A 16727-nucleotide genomic window follows, 5' to 3' on the forward strand; every position below is an offset into this window, starting at 1 on the left:
TGCGGTCATCGACTATCGGTCATACGCATCTAAAGATAGTGTCAAAGTCATGAGAGGCGAGAACGACCGAGAAGCGGAAATCGCGCAAGCTATGTTATAAAGGGGCTGGACGCGAACTGATCGCCCGCGATAGGAAAATACAGGAGTATCGATAAGTATTTGCTTAGGCTCCCCCGTGAATTATTCGTCGGAGAACGGACATGACGTCTTACCGCGAATAAAAACACCCGTTTGCCGTTTTTCTACTTATTTCAATAGACTACGAGCAGTTAATTACAGAATAAAAAAATAAAGGTTATATTTTTGCGGAGACGATTAGCTTAAGCTTCTAAATAAAAATAACTAACTTTTCCGAAAGAGTATTATCATATCTGGTTTTTAATACATTGTGTGTGGGAGAGGAGTGGTTATAGGATATAACAAAACAGTAAAAGGAAGCAAAATAATATAGATACAAATTGTGGAATTTTGTATAATGTACGTGTATTTTATTATACGATACAGAACATAAAAGAAAATAGCTGTGTGTATTCGCACGCATGGTAGGTTTCCGCAGGATGTATTTTTACCTATTTCAAAGGCTTTAACAGCCGTATCAAATTGTTTTACTGTCTCTTTAGCGCATTTGAAACATACGTTAGCGTTACTCGCTAGAGAAAGGACCTCGAAATTTTATGGTTTTTGATGCTATTTCGGATATCTTTATGACGCATGAAATTTACTGTAATCACGCGTAATAATATAATACGTAAATGCATATAATACGAAATATCTTTGCGAGAAGATTTCTGCTGAAACTGTAAATTCTGTGAAATTCATCGTTACAATCTCCGCGTTGAATTCTGACCTAGTTACCGAAATTGTGGAATAACATTCTACTTCTACGATTTTATGCAAAGTGATACAAGACGAAACTCAAATTTCAATACCATTCATTCCGAAAGTTTCTTCCAAATTAAGTTTGGCAAGTGGGTCCTTATCTACCGCTTTCGCGTGTATTTATATAGAGAAATCTCTGTTAACGTGATTATAAAAGGAGTCGGCGATACATCGCGCGCAAAACTCACCCCCCCCCCCCCCTCCACGACGCTAAGGATACCAAAGTGTCGGGAATCCCGAAGGTAGGTACTCCCAGTAGCGCGATTACCGAACTTACCTGGAACAAAGAACATAAGGCTGAATTAGCGTGAGGATAATGGCACATTCGTTTCAATGCACATTTAGCGACAAAACAGCTGCCGTAAATGCTGATAACACCATAAGGGGGCTTTTACGCGAGACGATATCGCGCGGCGTTTCTTCCTTTTTGCGCTGCCAGCGCACGACGCATCGCCTTAACGTACCTCGCTCGCTCGCTCGCTGGCTGTACGCGCGAAAGTCCGCCAGTTTAATGTCATTTCGTCCCTCATTTGTGATTCATGAAATCGTCCGAACTTTCGTCCCTCCCCCTCCCCCCCTCCTTCCCCTCGCCGCGTTTCGAAAGCGAGCCACCGTGATCCCATTTCAGCTGTCCCACGGGCACGGCCCGGATTCCGAAGCTGTCGAATAACCAAATAGCGAAATCGATCTATCCGAGGGCATGTGTATATACGCCTGTGTATTCCTAGACTAGTACGTTTCAAGCCGAATGTGTGTCGAAAGAATGTCGATTATTTTCATTTAACGTTACCGCGTGTATTAGGAGCATTCAGGCAAAAGCGCGCGATGTCTGATATAACATTCGTTGTACTCCATATATATGGAAATTTCGTGAGTACATTCAACGGGTATGTTTAACAAATGTTGGGTATACGTATGCCGGGGGGATTGTACGCTCTTCCGTCGTACTTCGAGTAAAGTTCGCGTATGCTTTAAGACCGCAAAGATGGCAGAGCACTCCGCTCTAATTAGCGGAAGACAAGTGATTTTCGAGTCACATTCTTGGTGAGTCTCGACTTTGGCGTTTTACTAATGTTATCCTTAGATATTCTGATAGTTTTGCCCGGAACGCGTTTCGACATAACATTCGCGAATATTGCGCAAACAGAAACTACTCGAAAATCAACGACACGGCTCTCCTTGCAAGTTAATTCACTGTAATTAATATTCAAAAAGATCGGTCACGATTTCCGTGTCACGAATGTATCTTTGCCCAATTAAAATAAAATAATGGAAAAAAATAAGCATGCATAATATTCGCATGAAGTTACCGGAGTTAAAAAATACGAGTTAAGGTATAGATATACAAAATAAGTATTCGAATACGCAGAGCCCAGAAGTTGCGGAGCGGTGCACCACGCATAAAATATAAAGTTGTTTGCGAACACAAATAATGTTATACGTGGAATACCTGACGAGGAAAATAAACGTATTATTGTCAATTTCTGAAAATATTCCGCAAGAACAGCCGACTAAGGTATAGAGGGAGCGTTCTTTCCCTCATAAACTCGCCGTTATTCGTTTCGTTTTCAACTTCGTTCCGAGTTTTCATTGGGGTCCGCGCAGACGTAGGGCTGAATTTTACACCGGCGGGAAGTCCGGGTAATTGGAATCGCAGGCGGAAATTGATACCACAATAACAATGTTGATGACATGCACTCGATAGCCGACGTCTCCTTGAGGGAGAACGGAACGGAACAAAGAAGAGGGAGGGCGTGGGATGGGGCAAGGCAAGGTAGAAACGGAGGGCGCTCAGACGAGGCACCGACTCCCTCAAAGCGGCATCGTCGTCGTAGGAAGGAAGTCAATTCGCCCAGAAGCGTCTTATTTAAAAGTTTGTATCGGGCAGAGAAGGAAAAGGAGAGAGAAGAGCGAGAGAGAAGACACGCTTCTGCGAGCGAGAGGCGGAAGACGCCGCGCAGCTAAATTGTCCGTGAAGAGCTTGAGGGCGAGAAAGAAGTGCCAAAGATTCAGTAATTTATCTGTGACCATCTAGAGCGGGAGGAAAAGGGGAAAAAAAATGAGGAATGAATCGAGCCTTAATGAAAAGTCATTCACCGATCCTGCCTCGCGTCTTTTTCCTCCGGGGGATGCTTCATTCTTCACGAAATTTGCCCACCGAACTCGAGAGTTTGCACCAAGTACCAATCGCAATCATTGGACAGTCTATTCTCCAGAGTGCGCCCAAGTGTTTTTATTATCTTGCGTAATCATTAAAAAAAAAAATCGTGCGCCATCACTAATAAGTTTTCGATAAAATATTCAGTTTGTTTGTCTTATGTCATTTAAGCTAACAAAGAAATAAAAATTTAGGTGTTATTGCGCTGAAAGCTTTCGCAAACACGTAGTCTGTACACAAGCGTTTCACGTTCCGGCTAATTCAATTGAAATCGCGCCAAGTGTGACGTAAACAATGGTAGCGATGGAGCCAATATTTCTCTCCGCCTCGCGTAAAAAAGTCAGCAGGTTACCATCGACGACAGACTGTTTCCAACGGCTCTTAATTACGATATTCCGTGCGCGGAAACTATATTGACCCCTTTGAAAATCAACGAAATGGACACGTATAGGAAGAAGCGCTCGCTCTCACGTACAGGCGTAGTGATTCGTACATATAATTCGTAGTCGTGTTTCGTTCTTATTACTACATGTCCAGGCACTGGTGAAAAGGCGCAATCAAGATTTCTCGCCGCGTGCAACTAAACGCGTCGTGACATATGCATCACCGCATCGTGTCGTTTCATCTTATTTCGTATTTCGTATTCTCGTTTGCGTTGCCGTCACTTCATTGCTATAAATTGCTCGACTAAAATAATTGTACGTAATATGATAAAAGCGTTACTTTTATTGAATGCTTGAAAAAAAAAATACTACAGAGGTTTCTACGTTTCATATTTGTATTTAGAAATCACGAGAAAAATTTATTATACGCTGCTATTTTTTCTGCCCAGTTGGAGTTTCGACATTGATGGAATAATTTTAGTTATGTAAAATAAGATTCTTAAGAGTAACGGGTTAATTTCTTTGTTTGAACAAAAAATTACTAAAACCACCGACATAGAATTGCAAGAAGATATATTCTCACGATTCAAGTGAGAGCGTCGTGATTTCATCGTCGACATTCGTGTACCGGCATTGAGATTCCGGCGAGTGCGTCGCGAAACGAAATTATGGACCATGCGAGGGAACCATCGATAGATTCGCGCGACCTTGATGAGTTTTCAGAAATGAACAAGTTGGGCGCTCTGCCGTCCACAAAGTCCTTGATAACGACGCCGAAGATAGAAGATACCCCGCAAGCTTGTAGGCCGGGCGGTAACGAGAGAAACTGCGGCGCTCATTTAGCCGTGTTTGTTCTTGCCCGTCCTTTCCCAAGGGCCACGCGGTTGGGGGACTGCGTCGATGTTGCGACTTAATTATACCCCATTCAGAGGCGTGTCCCTTGCACAAACTGCGCCCGCAGTCCAGTATCCCGGTCGACATGGTGACCATGTACCAAGAGCTACGTTTGGTAAAGGTATGCGTTGACGTGTTGAATATATACAAAATATTTTAATATTTCCGACCTGCATTTTAATGATGTGTTTCTCTATAAAATAAAATTAATTTTTCCTTGTCTGAAATGGCGAGGCATAAGATATTTCAAGTCACACGTAGCTCGGAGAATTATTTTTTCTTCGCGTTATTTTTCCTTTAATTTTAAGAGGTTTTCTATGAATCACTCTATATTTTGCGCATTTTAGTTGTAAGGAAGATGTGTTTACTTTATTAATAATATTAGTAGAAAGTTTTCTTATGTTAATATTAGTAAGTAAGGCCACTCTGTGCAATTTTATTTAATTGTATATAATGATAATATTCAAACGAGATGTACATTACGATGAATTAGAAAATTATTCAAGATGTTCCTGTACGACGTTTTCTCTGTAAATCATCCATATGTCGCAACTAAGTACGATAAGGGTAAAACAATGAGTGGCAATTTGAGGGCATCCCTAACGATAAGTATCTCGTTACGTGGGAGTTATGATGGATTTGATACGATGTAGCGTCGGATCGACAAAGACGCCCACGTCGCTGGCATATGGAATAACGATGATAATAACTGACAAGGAAATCCTATTTGGGGGCTGTATACGTATTCCGATAATGATAAGTTGTCAATAGCACTCAAGCGTATTTATGTTGCAGCATTTCTACGGACAAAGTGATGCATAAATCGTCTAAGCAATATTCTATGATAACAAGATAGCTGGCTTGAGAGGCTTCCAACAAAAGACGATTGTACTTACAAAGTCGAAAGTATATAAAAAGTAATTTTTTTTAAATTTAATTCTAATTTAATTCTATTAATTATTATCACTTGCTTTTTAATTATACAATACCTCATTTTGTTTGTGATTTTCGCACGTATGTGCGAAATTATAATTGTTATGCACTTGTGCAAATTGCATGTAATCGTGAAATTAGAGGTAACATCTGCGATCTCGCCTCGTTAGAAGGATTCTAGAAAGTTTGAAGAGGCTTCAGCAATAATTTAGATACGTACCGAAAATTTGAAGACATAAGAGTCTAGCAGCGATTCAGACAGGCGCATTAGCTCTCACAATTTCGCTTCGCGTATCTTGTACGTAGCATCGAAAATCTGGCGCGGGCATTTGCTATGCGCAGATAGGTAGCGCCTTACTTCGCGCGTTAGTCACGTCGAGAACACTTAATTGCTCGCGATTATGAAGGTTGGGGAATGTGGAACATAGCGACTGTAATCGTTTGTAAAAGTCAAGGGTGAAATTGCTCAAAACGCGAACAACGGACGGCGCGAACTCGAAATACGCGTGCACCAAATAGGGGGATTCGGATGCTGCAACGGTTTGTGTAGGAAGGCATTTATTATAAGCGGGCGGAAAGAAGTTTTAAATATCTCTGATATCCGCGACGCCGTGGAATTCTATTCGAGTAAGTAATCGCGAAGCTCTGCCTTGGGTTTCACAAAGTCAACCTATATTGAAGCGGATCAAATTGTTCGGGGCGGACAATAGAACTGAAAGTTTGGTTCTTTACTTCTTTGTCTTCCCTGAAAAAGCTTTCCTCTCTCGGCTCTTTTCTTTCTGAGAGGTTTCGTCAATTAGCTAATTCTTTCGGCGCACCGGCTCTTTTTTTTACGACCGACCTTCTATTCCTTTTAACCCGCTCGAACACAAAGGCCAAAACCGTCGAACTCGGAAAGAATACATACGCTACGCGCATGTCACAGTATGCGAGTATGGGAGAGCTGATGTAACAAACCTATGTAACAAGCTCGACGCATTTCAACGCTTCGCCGCGCGTTTAAGTCTCTATAATTGAATAAGATACATTGAATAAGACAGTCTCCAAAATGTGGTATAAACTTGTTTGAGGTAAACAATTTTTAATTACACAACGCGGATTTAATTTCCTGTAGGAGACTTATACGAAAATGCGTGTATATCAATCAGGCTTTTTTCTCTGTATTTTAAACAGCAAAATTTCTATTTATCACACATTTTCGTGCTTATCTGATTCATGGAAGAAGAATTTTACAAAGAAATGTTCAATGTCATCGACGTTGACGAAGAACTGCCGCTGTTCACGCTTAAAATATTTTATTCCGTATACATTCCCGTAATATTGCAGCATGCGTTCTTCCTAAAGCAATTTCCAGGCTTACGTATGTAATATGCGCAGACTCACTTCCTACGAGCCGTCGACAGTGGCAGTTCTATTCCTCTTAACAAATAAATAAATCACCCTGGGGGTCCAGCTGATTTATGTGGCGGAGTTTCAGCCGTTTTGCTCGGTAATATTCCATCATGCCGGATGCGGGTAGAAACTCTCGTATGACTCGCGACAGGAAAACCGAAAACGTAATCGCGCAAATTGCGGTGCTTTCCACGGGTGTAACGTCAGGGCTCTGCGGCAAGCTGACCAGACGTTTTTGTCCGCCGCATGCGTATTTCCTGTGCGAGCGTATGCGTTTCCGACTTTACCCACGTGTTGATTTTCGTTCATGGGTAAATAAAGGGATTTCGTTCGCGGCACTCGCACCGTGTCTGCTATTTTGAAGATATTTTTCGCAGTCCGTTCGACAAGTATTATTTTAACAAGAGAGGACCAATAGAAACGCCCGGTTACCTCGCCATACTCCAGTATCTAGTATAGAAATCAGTAGAAACGTACTGTATATCTCTTCGGTGTATGTATATATCCCAAATATGTCTAGAAATATATGGCTAGGGGGAGGAACAGAGAGAGGATCTAGAGGAATTACCGCGAACGAATATATTTATCGGCTACCTTCGAGGTCGTATATTTTTCCCAAAACTCCAAGTCACAGCGATTGATTTTTCCGCGTGCCATCAAAATTCTAGCAACGTCGGGGATAGCCCAGACTTTGCAGAGGTTACACAGAGAAGATATCGGCTTTCACGAGCAACGTGACGGATCTTTCCTTCGTCTATCGAGCGAAGGAGGGCGAGAAAGAAAATCTTGCGATCCGGCGATACGGTGGAATATTCGACGTAACACGTCCAGAACGGTGTCGGGGTGTGGGAAGAGGAAGGAGACGGCGGAGGGTGACGCGGTAAAGCGGTCTGCCAATAACGCGAGAGACCTTTGTGTGGGCCGAAGGTACGAGGCGTCGAGGCATCGCATAGCATCGCTTCGAACGCCCCTTACGTCGCGATCGCCTCGCCAACCGCCACCCCCTGCCAAGGGATGGCTGCACGCTCTCACTCGACTGCCTTCTCTCCGGCATGGCGAAGGCTCGAAAGGGCATCAAAGAAAAAGCCGAACGCTCGTGTCGGAGCCGCCATTTGATTTGCGCAAAATCGCGAAGGGACGCCAAACGATAATGCCTACCAACAGCTGCGTGCGCAAAACTGTTTCGCGGAAATTGCTCCGGGATGAAAAGATTCATTCGCGCAGCACGAGGGCGAGGACGTGCCTCGATCGACTTCTTGATATAACCCTGGCAAACGATACGATATTATTGAAAAATGGAAAAATCAGACGTAACGCGAGGACAAATATACAACAATGTACCACACACAAGTGCGACGGAGACACGTTTAGGAGGACATGTGAATATAGCGCGTGACTACATTTTTAATACAGATATCAGCATTTCCATCGTCGGTCGGTGGAAAGCGAAAGAGGGCACAAAGTCTCGAAAGCAATTTAAGGTCCAGGAATTTTCTTTGACCCCCGAACACCGGGGTTCGCTTCGCAGAGGCTCGAGCAGGGACACGCGGCCCATCTAGCCTTCCCCTTTTTCATTTTCCCGATAGCCACGTCGTGGCTGCCAGATTAAAAACTAAAAGTTCGCTGGGTGCGTTAGTGCGGCAAATAATTGAAAGAGTTTTTTAACGGGATGTCCCTTACCCCGGACGTCGCGTCCTCGGCGTCGCTTTCGCTTCCGCCTTCTGTCCTCGGCCATCGCTCCTCTCGCTATTCGACGGAACGACTGCAGAAGGAAGAACCCTTAAAAGCCGGAGTGCGCAGCTTTTTAAAACGATGTAATTGTTAATTTGGAGACGAAATACAATTTCGCGAAGTTCCCCGCTTGTTCAAAGGAGAAGAACGCAGGGATCGAGCGGGGGCGGGCGGGGAGGTGCGAGAGGAACGAAAATGAGCACCAACGACCTGGAAGGGCGAGGACGAAGGGAGTAGGAGCTTGGCGCAAAGGCGACAAAGACACCGCCATTATTTCGAGAACGATAGTCAATTTAAATTAACAGTGCTAGATAGCTTGGAAGGCGACCCTCTCTCACGTACCTAAGTAATCTCATTCCGCATTAATGCGCGGAACGAGTGTTAGCAGCGCGACAGCAGCAAGGATCTCCGCGAGATCCATCTGCGCGCTTCTTTATACACCCAAAATTGCAATTCGCTCTATGACAATAGCGCGCGCGGCGTAGGGCAGTATCGGGTAGCCTTAATCTCTCATCCTGCGATGGAAATGAGCGGATCTTCGTGGGCTTCGGTCTCTCCTATCGTCGCGCGGCTGCGCCAGAAACGGCAGGAAACGGTACGAACCTCCTCCGTCGCGAACCGAATCAAAAGATACGCCCGCTCTCCACGCTCGGTATTCGAGCGGGATGGCAATTCCGACGATATATCCACATACCGGATACTTTTATCGTACCTCGTTCCGAGATAAACGCCGCGTCTTATTCATAATTCTCCGTCTCTTTCCGTAGTTGCCCGGGCATATCCCAGGATTTAAGGCATGCCCACGTCGCGTTCCACTTGGCGTCCGTGCGCGCTGCAAATGCGATCCTGAAAGGAATCGCTTTTAAAGAGGATATTTCTATCGGGGTATAAGCGCCCAGCCGTTTACGTATTCATAGAGGTGGAACGAATGCGTGTAACTTTATTAAAGGCGAGTGGCGCTCCCCGGTCCGCCGCGCCGCGCGCTCCGCCCTTGCGAAAAATAAAATTCGTAAAGTTCAACGGGCGTGCAAAGAGTCGATGGGTGTCCCTCGCGAGGCGGAAAAAAGAAAAAGAAAAAGAGTGAGTGAGAGAGAGAAGGGATTGTATATAAACGCGGCGCGGGAAATCACTACGACGACGAGAGGAGCCACTCCCGGAGCCGGGATGGTTCTTAAAACTGACCATATTTTGGTGATATTGTCCATATATGAAAGAGACTCGATCTAGCCTCCCTGCCATCCCAGCCGGGGACATTCCATCTCGCCAAGACCTCCCTTTATACCGGCGTAAGCTAGAAATATCCTCAGTTTTATCATTTCAGACCTGGTCTTCATTTTATACGTTCCTGGCTCGCTCGTCCCCGCGTACCCCCAGTGCACCCTTAGCCTCTTTACGGACCACGGGAATGAGTCGTAGCCGGGAGCTTTTCCCCAAGAGGGGACCACGCACGAGAGTGTTTGTTGCCGCTCGTGTCCACGTCCTTCTGAGTATACGATGGTCTCCGCTCGTTCCTTCTCCCTGTTCTTTTTTTTTTCTCTTCAACGACGACCTTTTCCGTCTCGCACTAGTAGTGCGTCTAACTCTTCTCTATCTGCTTTTTTTCTCATTCTCTCTCTCTCTCTCTCTCTCTCTCTCTCTCTCTCTCTCTCTCTCTCTCTCTCTCTCTCTCTCTCTCTCTCTCTCTCTCTCTCTCTCTCTCTCTCTCTCTCTCTCTCTCTCTCTCTCTCTCGTCTCTCTATCACACACACACACACACCAATTCGCAAGCCTATCCAATAAATCGAGAATATAATGTGCTCCGAAGCACTTGCCAATAGGTTGAAATGGACAGCCGGAAGGCCCGACTACATACTCGAATCAATATTGTCAGATTGATGCTACCGATAAGAATGGGGATTACGACTCATGATTGCGAACCTCCGAATGTGTATTACGTCACTATGCCATTTCCAGTAACATTACAAGGATGTTACGCTATTATGAGTGTCTTGAGAGAAATTATTATTGCAAGTAGATTCAAAAATTCATTGTAAATATTCGATCTTGAAGCTTTAATTGTATTTTAATAAGGCAGTTATACGGATATTATCTCAAAAATAAATGCTTTGCGTGTACACGTAGGAAGATGCAAGTTTCCGTAGTAAACTGCAAACGTGTAGGTACGTGTATAGTACGTTTGCTATCCCTCCAGGATACTTGTCAATACTGTCCAATTTCGCGGGATACTACGTGCTTCCTCTTTCAATATCTGCCACGTCGCACACTGCTAAGTATCCAGAACCGACAGTGAATTGGTATTACCAGACGTCCGACACTTTAACACTAGCAACACGCTTTGTCTCCTTCGACTCGGCGGTTCTGATCGATCGATCGTGATCGTCCGCGCACCCAGGCATTCAAGGACTTTTGCCCACCTATTTCGGAGCACTGCGGATTGGTTCGGCACGAGACGCAATTACCATACTCCGATCTATTGCCCACCTCACTCCCCCCCCCCTCTCTCTCTCTCTCTCTCTCTCGCCTATTCCGCGGGCAATGGGCTGGATAACTTCCGGTTCGTTCACCGATAGCCTACGGTTAAACGCTGCCACCTTCCATTACCGTTATTGCCTAACGTCATTCACTAATCCATCTACCGAGCTGGGTCGTCGATCGATCGTCGACCGTAAAAATCGTGGTCGCCGTGAACAGGTACGTACTATACTCGATTTTATTACTACGAGCCAAGTCGACACTTTTACGCCATCGACTATTTACAAGCCTCGACTCTCTACGTTATATCACGAATATGACATCACGTATGGTAGGAAAATATCAAAAGATGGATGGCTTTTGATAAAACGCTGATGGATAGTGAATAGTCATCAGCATTAAAGACAGATTTAGAATGTCGCTCGTATAAATAGCTTGCTGCAACTTTTTTCGCCGCGATATTATCTGTTGAGTAGTTACTACGCTAATTACACAGCGTATATTTCGAATTTACTTTCCAGTAAAATTAATTCAATTTTACTTCAAGACAAGCTCAGGTTTATTCTTAGCGCCTCGTACTCTATTAGAGGTCGAAAATTTCCGATTTTACATTTCTTTACACTTAATCTTAAAAAAATGCCGAGGAAAATTTTGTATAACAATACGAAGCAAGGGGGGGTCGACATTACAGGCGATGTTAGTTGAGTTTGCGAGAGTACACGTGGGGGAAAACGACAAACAAATGCAAGACGCAATGGCAGTGGCGGTCGAAAAAAGCAGCGACAGGAGGGTGTAACGGAAGGGTTTACCGGGTAGTCGAACCGAGGAGGGGGTGAGGATGGAATGGAGATAGCTGCTTTCTCTTTACGCTCCGGCGGCTCAGCATCCGCAATGGTAGCACGCCAGTCGGATCTTCTTTACGAGTATTGCGGTTGCGCCACGAGCGCGTCACAGGAAAGAGATCGCGGCCCCTCGTCGGCGGGGATTCGCTCCACTTTTTTAATCCCGGAATTGTATTTATGCGCGTACAATGGCACTTCCCTGTCCCATTACTTCTCCACCGTCCAGCGCCGCCCCGCCCGCGCCCGTCCGTCCGTCCTCTTCGAAAGGAGACTCCCGTGATCCTGCTCGAAATTTTCGGCGCGCATTGTTCCGGAATTCACGCGTCGCGCGACGAAATAAAGGGATTTTATCGATAGTGTCGCGCGCGCTTTATTGTTCTACGCCAGTAGAACGCCACCGATTGCACATGAATGTCTTTCTTTTTACGTATATGTCTAAATAAGCTGCGATAGAAATGTCTATGAAACTCAAGTTTTTAACAGCGGTTTCATAAGAAAGATCTTTGTCACCTTGAACAGATATACTTGATGAAATATATCTGTTCTTAAGGATAATGTGTGTGATATATATAAATTCTTATTCTGCCAATGACATTGTGAAAGACTGTTTGCGAGAATCATGTAAAAATATAAACCAGAATATTAATCATTATAGATTAACGCAGTCATGTTCGCGTCCTTTCGTAATAATTAATCGTGTTAAATAAAGACAAACGAGGCTATCACTCTAAAGTTCAAAATGTGTCACATAACTTCGTGTATATTCAAATTTGCGATAACATTGCCGACGTTGTTATAGTGAAAACTATTTTCTCTCCGGGTCATGCTACTGGCCAATTTTTGTGACCTTATCGCACTACTTGCTGATATATAAAGAGTGTCAGATATGTCGAGACGGCTCTCACTGTCTTTCAGTGTCTACAAAGTTAATGTTAAGCTGAGTTTATGAGGCGACGTGAAAAAGAGCAGATACACAAAAAAAGAAAACAGAGGACAGAAGGAACAAGTGGGCATTCATTCCCCGCATTCCAATTTCAAAGAAGCTCTTAAAAGCCGTGATCAGACTACGGATTGGGATTGAGATTGGATTGAAATTTGACCAATTAGAGCAAAGTTCACTAAACTTGAAGTTAGTTTTCTTTATTCTGATTGATTAAATTTCAATCCAATCTCAATCCCAATCCGTAGTCTGATCACGGCTTTAAAAAGCACCCGTTTATATCCTCCAGTGATGTCCGAGGATGACGGTGAGAGCGGCGCTAGAAATGTGCAAGTCAAATAGCTTGACTCAGCGGTTTATCCGGTGTACGTTCCCGAATGCGCGGATTCGCGCGTGCACACATGGCGTATCTTTATCAACATATGACGGTATGATGTTTATATCGATCCTTTTCGAGAGGTCTCCTCTTCCGCTTTTCTTTCATTCCGTAATATCGCGGTCGCGTTATCGATGTCGCATCACAATCGGGCGTCATCACGCCCGAGTTTCGTTCGTATACAGTCAGTCATGTTATACGGCAGGTTACTAAATAAATTTTCGAAATTACTGCCGCTTCCGCGAAGAAGCACAGTTACCGAGGGTTAGTACCAGCTCCTCGGGCATCGATGCATCCCTCGCACGTCACGTTCCCTCCTTCTCGCTCATCGCTTCTCGTCGTCGCTCGTGATGCACGTGGTAATCTATTATTAAGGACCGCGAGCAGAGCGCAAAGAGAGAAGTTTACGAGGCGATGTAAAATACGCGAGAGATTCTACAATCATAAAGGGGCAAAAATACCTTTACTCTCTTTCTCTTTCCCTCCGGCTCCGGTGCAACCCGCGAGGCTTCATGGCCTTTCCGTTTTTATACTTCTCCTTCTCCCGCCGTCGCCCACCTTTTCCACCGGTATCGCGCGCTCGCCGTTGGACCAGATAAAACTATAACTTTTGCCGACGCGTTTTGCCGGTGCCACATCATCGGCGAAGCTTTTGCGTCGCTTTACGGCGAAACAGACAAGTTCACTGCGAACGGGGAGGTCGAGCGGCATCCCGGGAATAGCAGAGAGAAACGTGCACGGGGGAGGGGGGCGTTTTAAAAGCACCTCCTTTAAAAACCCCCTACGTGGAATCGCTCCTGGAAAATCCTCCGTTGCGCCGCGCGCCAGCCTAATCTGGCCCGGGGCGCAAGATCGTAAATCCTCCTACGTCAAACGCGAGTCTGGAAGAGGAGATCGGGGGTACGCAGGTGCGCGGATTGTCTCGATGAATCTTTCGCGATAGGACCTGGCGCATAAAGCGCCCCGCAACCTTAGCTACAAATAAAATCGTCTCGCCGTTCTACGTGATGTTTTCTTTTACTACCCTCCGACATGGGCGAAGCTCCGACGCAAAAAGGAGAGATTTTGACTAATGAAAAAGGGGGAGACTATTTTTGAAAAGGTCGTATTCCTACGTATGCAATTATCTCCGCTAGATAAAATATTCATCATTGAATATTATATCACGTATTCTCTTGATTACCACGCCCCGCTTTACGGCCTGGATCCGACTCATAATTATATGTTTATTATTTACGTTGTGTCCGTCAATATTTGATAAAAGTGACTGTATACGTGATATGGTGTAATCGGTAGTTGTACAAATAGAAAATAATTTCGCGATGGACGTACGTGTATCCGCGGGAGGCTCAAACATCGCCGATCGCGTACACTTCTTGCGGATTTAATAACTCCAAGTTTAATTAACTATCGAAACTCGACCGATCGATTTCCCCGGAGTTCTTCCCGTCGAGACTACACTTTGCTTTTGATCCCGGTCTTCTCCCGTCATCCAACTCCCGGTCCAGGACCATCGACGAAGGTCCATAATCCCCGGAGACTAAGGAACTCATCCTCTTTCCCTCGTCCAGCCTTCGCTGCTTCAGCGCCAGCGAAGAATGACGAAGGTCGACAAAATTCTTTCGCTTATACTGTCCACTCGCGCGACTTATCCCCCGTAGTTTTTAACGACGGAAAGCGCCGCCGAATATTGAACCGCTCGACCGGAATTACTCCGCCCAATCTCGCGTGTCATCGGCACGATGTGTTAGAGAAGACAAAAAGAAGAAGAAGCAGCGAAGAGAGAAGAGGTAGATAATACGGCGATCCGTGTGACTTTTACAGAAACTTTTTCGCCGAAAGTTTTTGGCACTTTTAGATACCGTTGCGCGCGCGCCGATGTCTTTCGAATTGCATGCCCCGCGGCTTTTTTCACTTGAAGAAACTACTAATGAGAAAGAAGAGAGAGAAGAAATGAACGAGGAAGTGTCAGTAAAGAGTAAGGGAGCGTTATCGCCCATCGGAATATGCCGAGGCTGAAAGTGTCAGAAAGATTTGCTAAGGATTTCTCAGCGGAAAACGCACGGATTGCATATTCTCGTCGTGCAAAAATGACATCTTCTTGAATTTGCGCTGCAAAATAATTTGGCGTAAGCAAAAGTAAAACAATGTCATTTGTTTTTTATAAAGATGCATAAAGAGAAAGCAAATAAAGTCGCGGAAATATAAAAAAAGTTTCAAATATCGGAGTTACGGTACAAGATAGAAAAAATTTAGTCTTTAATTGCAATATTAATCTCGCGGACTTTCGTCGTGTATTCCCGTTAATTAATTTTTATTAATTACAAATTAATTATACGTCTCAATAACCGATTTAATAGGATCTTTGGCAAGGACTAAGTCACACGTAAGTAGATAGATATCCGAAAGAAAGTTGGGTGCAGTTCAAGCCACTGCGGCGCGGAGTTTCCTAAGGGAGGACATTTTAATTACCGACTTCCCATTCACCGGCAGTATATACCCGTACGCTACACCTGCTCCTAGCACTTGTGCCTTTGCCACCATAGTACGACCTCGCGCCATTTGTCTCTCAAGTTTATATATAAAGCCGATCGCGTCCACCCTCGCCTCCTCCAACCGGTATACCCTAACGGTTCAAAGGCTGGACGCGGTGCGCTTCAGATCGGAAACTACGGGCGACAGAGATTGACTGGACTTCAATAAAGCTCTTGCCGAAGTGCCAGGCAAGATGGTCGCGGAGAGTGATGAGGATGGTACTATGTCGGCGTCGCTAAACTGCCGAGTAGCCCCCCGAAGCTTTACAGTACATTCGATTCAGGCACCTCGATAAAACGCGTCCACTTTGATCGGGATATATATGTACATACATACATACATACTGCTAGTTGATTGAGCTATATATATAGTGCGCTGCTATACGACGATGAAGTAAATGAAGCTAAAGAAGTGAAACGTATTTGATTTACGCACTACGGCTTAAAACGGCTTAAACGCAACGTTATCGCGGGGTCTAATTAAGCATGATCGATGAAATCTCGTCTCGTAAAAGAATAAAATATACTCGTGGATTTAATCATTATTATATCCCGCTTTCATCAATGAATATAAAGCTATGTACGTGCAATAGGAAGAAAATGAGATTATATTTAAAGAATAAAAATTAGTCTGTATATACCGGATCACCGCGAAATGCTGGGCACGCGTATATAGCGATGTGGTAATACTGGAACGCCGTCCCCTGAGCTAATGAGCTCGTGTCTAATAAAGGGTGGCATTTGTACAAATTAATAGCCCCCCAATGAGCACGGAGGACGTACACCGTGACTACCGCGTTGGGAAGGACACCATGCGTCTTCCCTCGGATTCGCGTCGACATCGCGAGGGTTCCTGCGGACGACTGTCCGCGATAATCAAGACTAACAGCTTCGGCTGATCCTTCAACCTTCTTCGTCACCACCTCCCGAACCTCCGGCACTCTATATCTCAATTTGTATCACAATAACGTCACTTTAGCGCGGCGCCAACGTCCGCCATCTGCTCGCTTTCTTTTATTATCGCCGAGTCTCTTTCGCTTTTCTCTCCCCCTGGAAGCGGAGGCGGATGTTTTCGCTGTCTGGACGAATTCGTGTTCGTGGCGCGTATCGAAACGCCCGGACGAGGATGCAGTGTCCGCAAAACGACGTATTTTGCCGACCACGACACCCGCGGGAGTAATACGAATCGTTCG

At 44.9% G+C, this 16727-nt stretch overlaps 2 protein-coding genes across 8 annotated transcripts in view; both read right to left on the reverse strand.

Annotated features, from left to right (window-relative positions):
* Positions 1-16727, reverse strand: part of Bru3 (bruno 3) — a 268358-nt gene that overhangs the window by 240226 nt on the left and 11405 nt on the right. The gene's annotated exons all lie outside the window — the stretch shown is intronic.
* The window catches only part of LOC139773910 (uncharacterized), a 394169-nt gene continuing 377908 nt past the window's right edge, over positions 467-16727 (reverse strand). For all 5 annotated transcript variants that reach the window (XR_011718453.1, XR_011718452.1, XR_011718466.1 and 2 more), the window contains one exon: positions 467-1156. Coding sequence is in view for 2 of the 5 variants with exons in the window: in XM_071708727.1 (XP_071564828.1) it covers positions 981-1156 (176 nt within the window). In the remaining 3 variants the exon portion in view is untranslated. The remainder of the gene's footprint in view (positions 1157-16727) is intronic.

This window comes from Temnothorax nylanderi, unplaced genomic scaffold (assembly GCF_030848795.1).
Source record: "Temnothorax nylanderi isolate EJ_2023f unplaced genomic scaffold, tnyl_v1.0 TNYL_tig0004_pilon, whole genome shotgun sequence".
Lineage (NCBI taxonomy): Eukaryota > Metazoa > Arthropoda > Insecta > Hymenoptera > Formicidae > Temnothorax > Temnothorax nylanderi.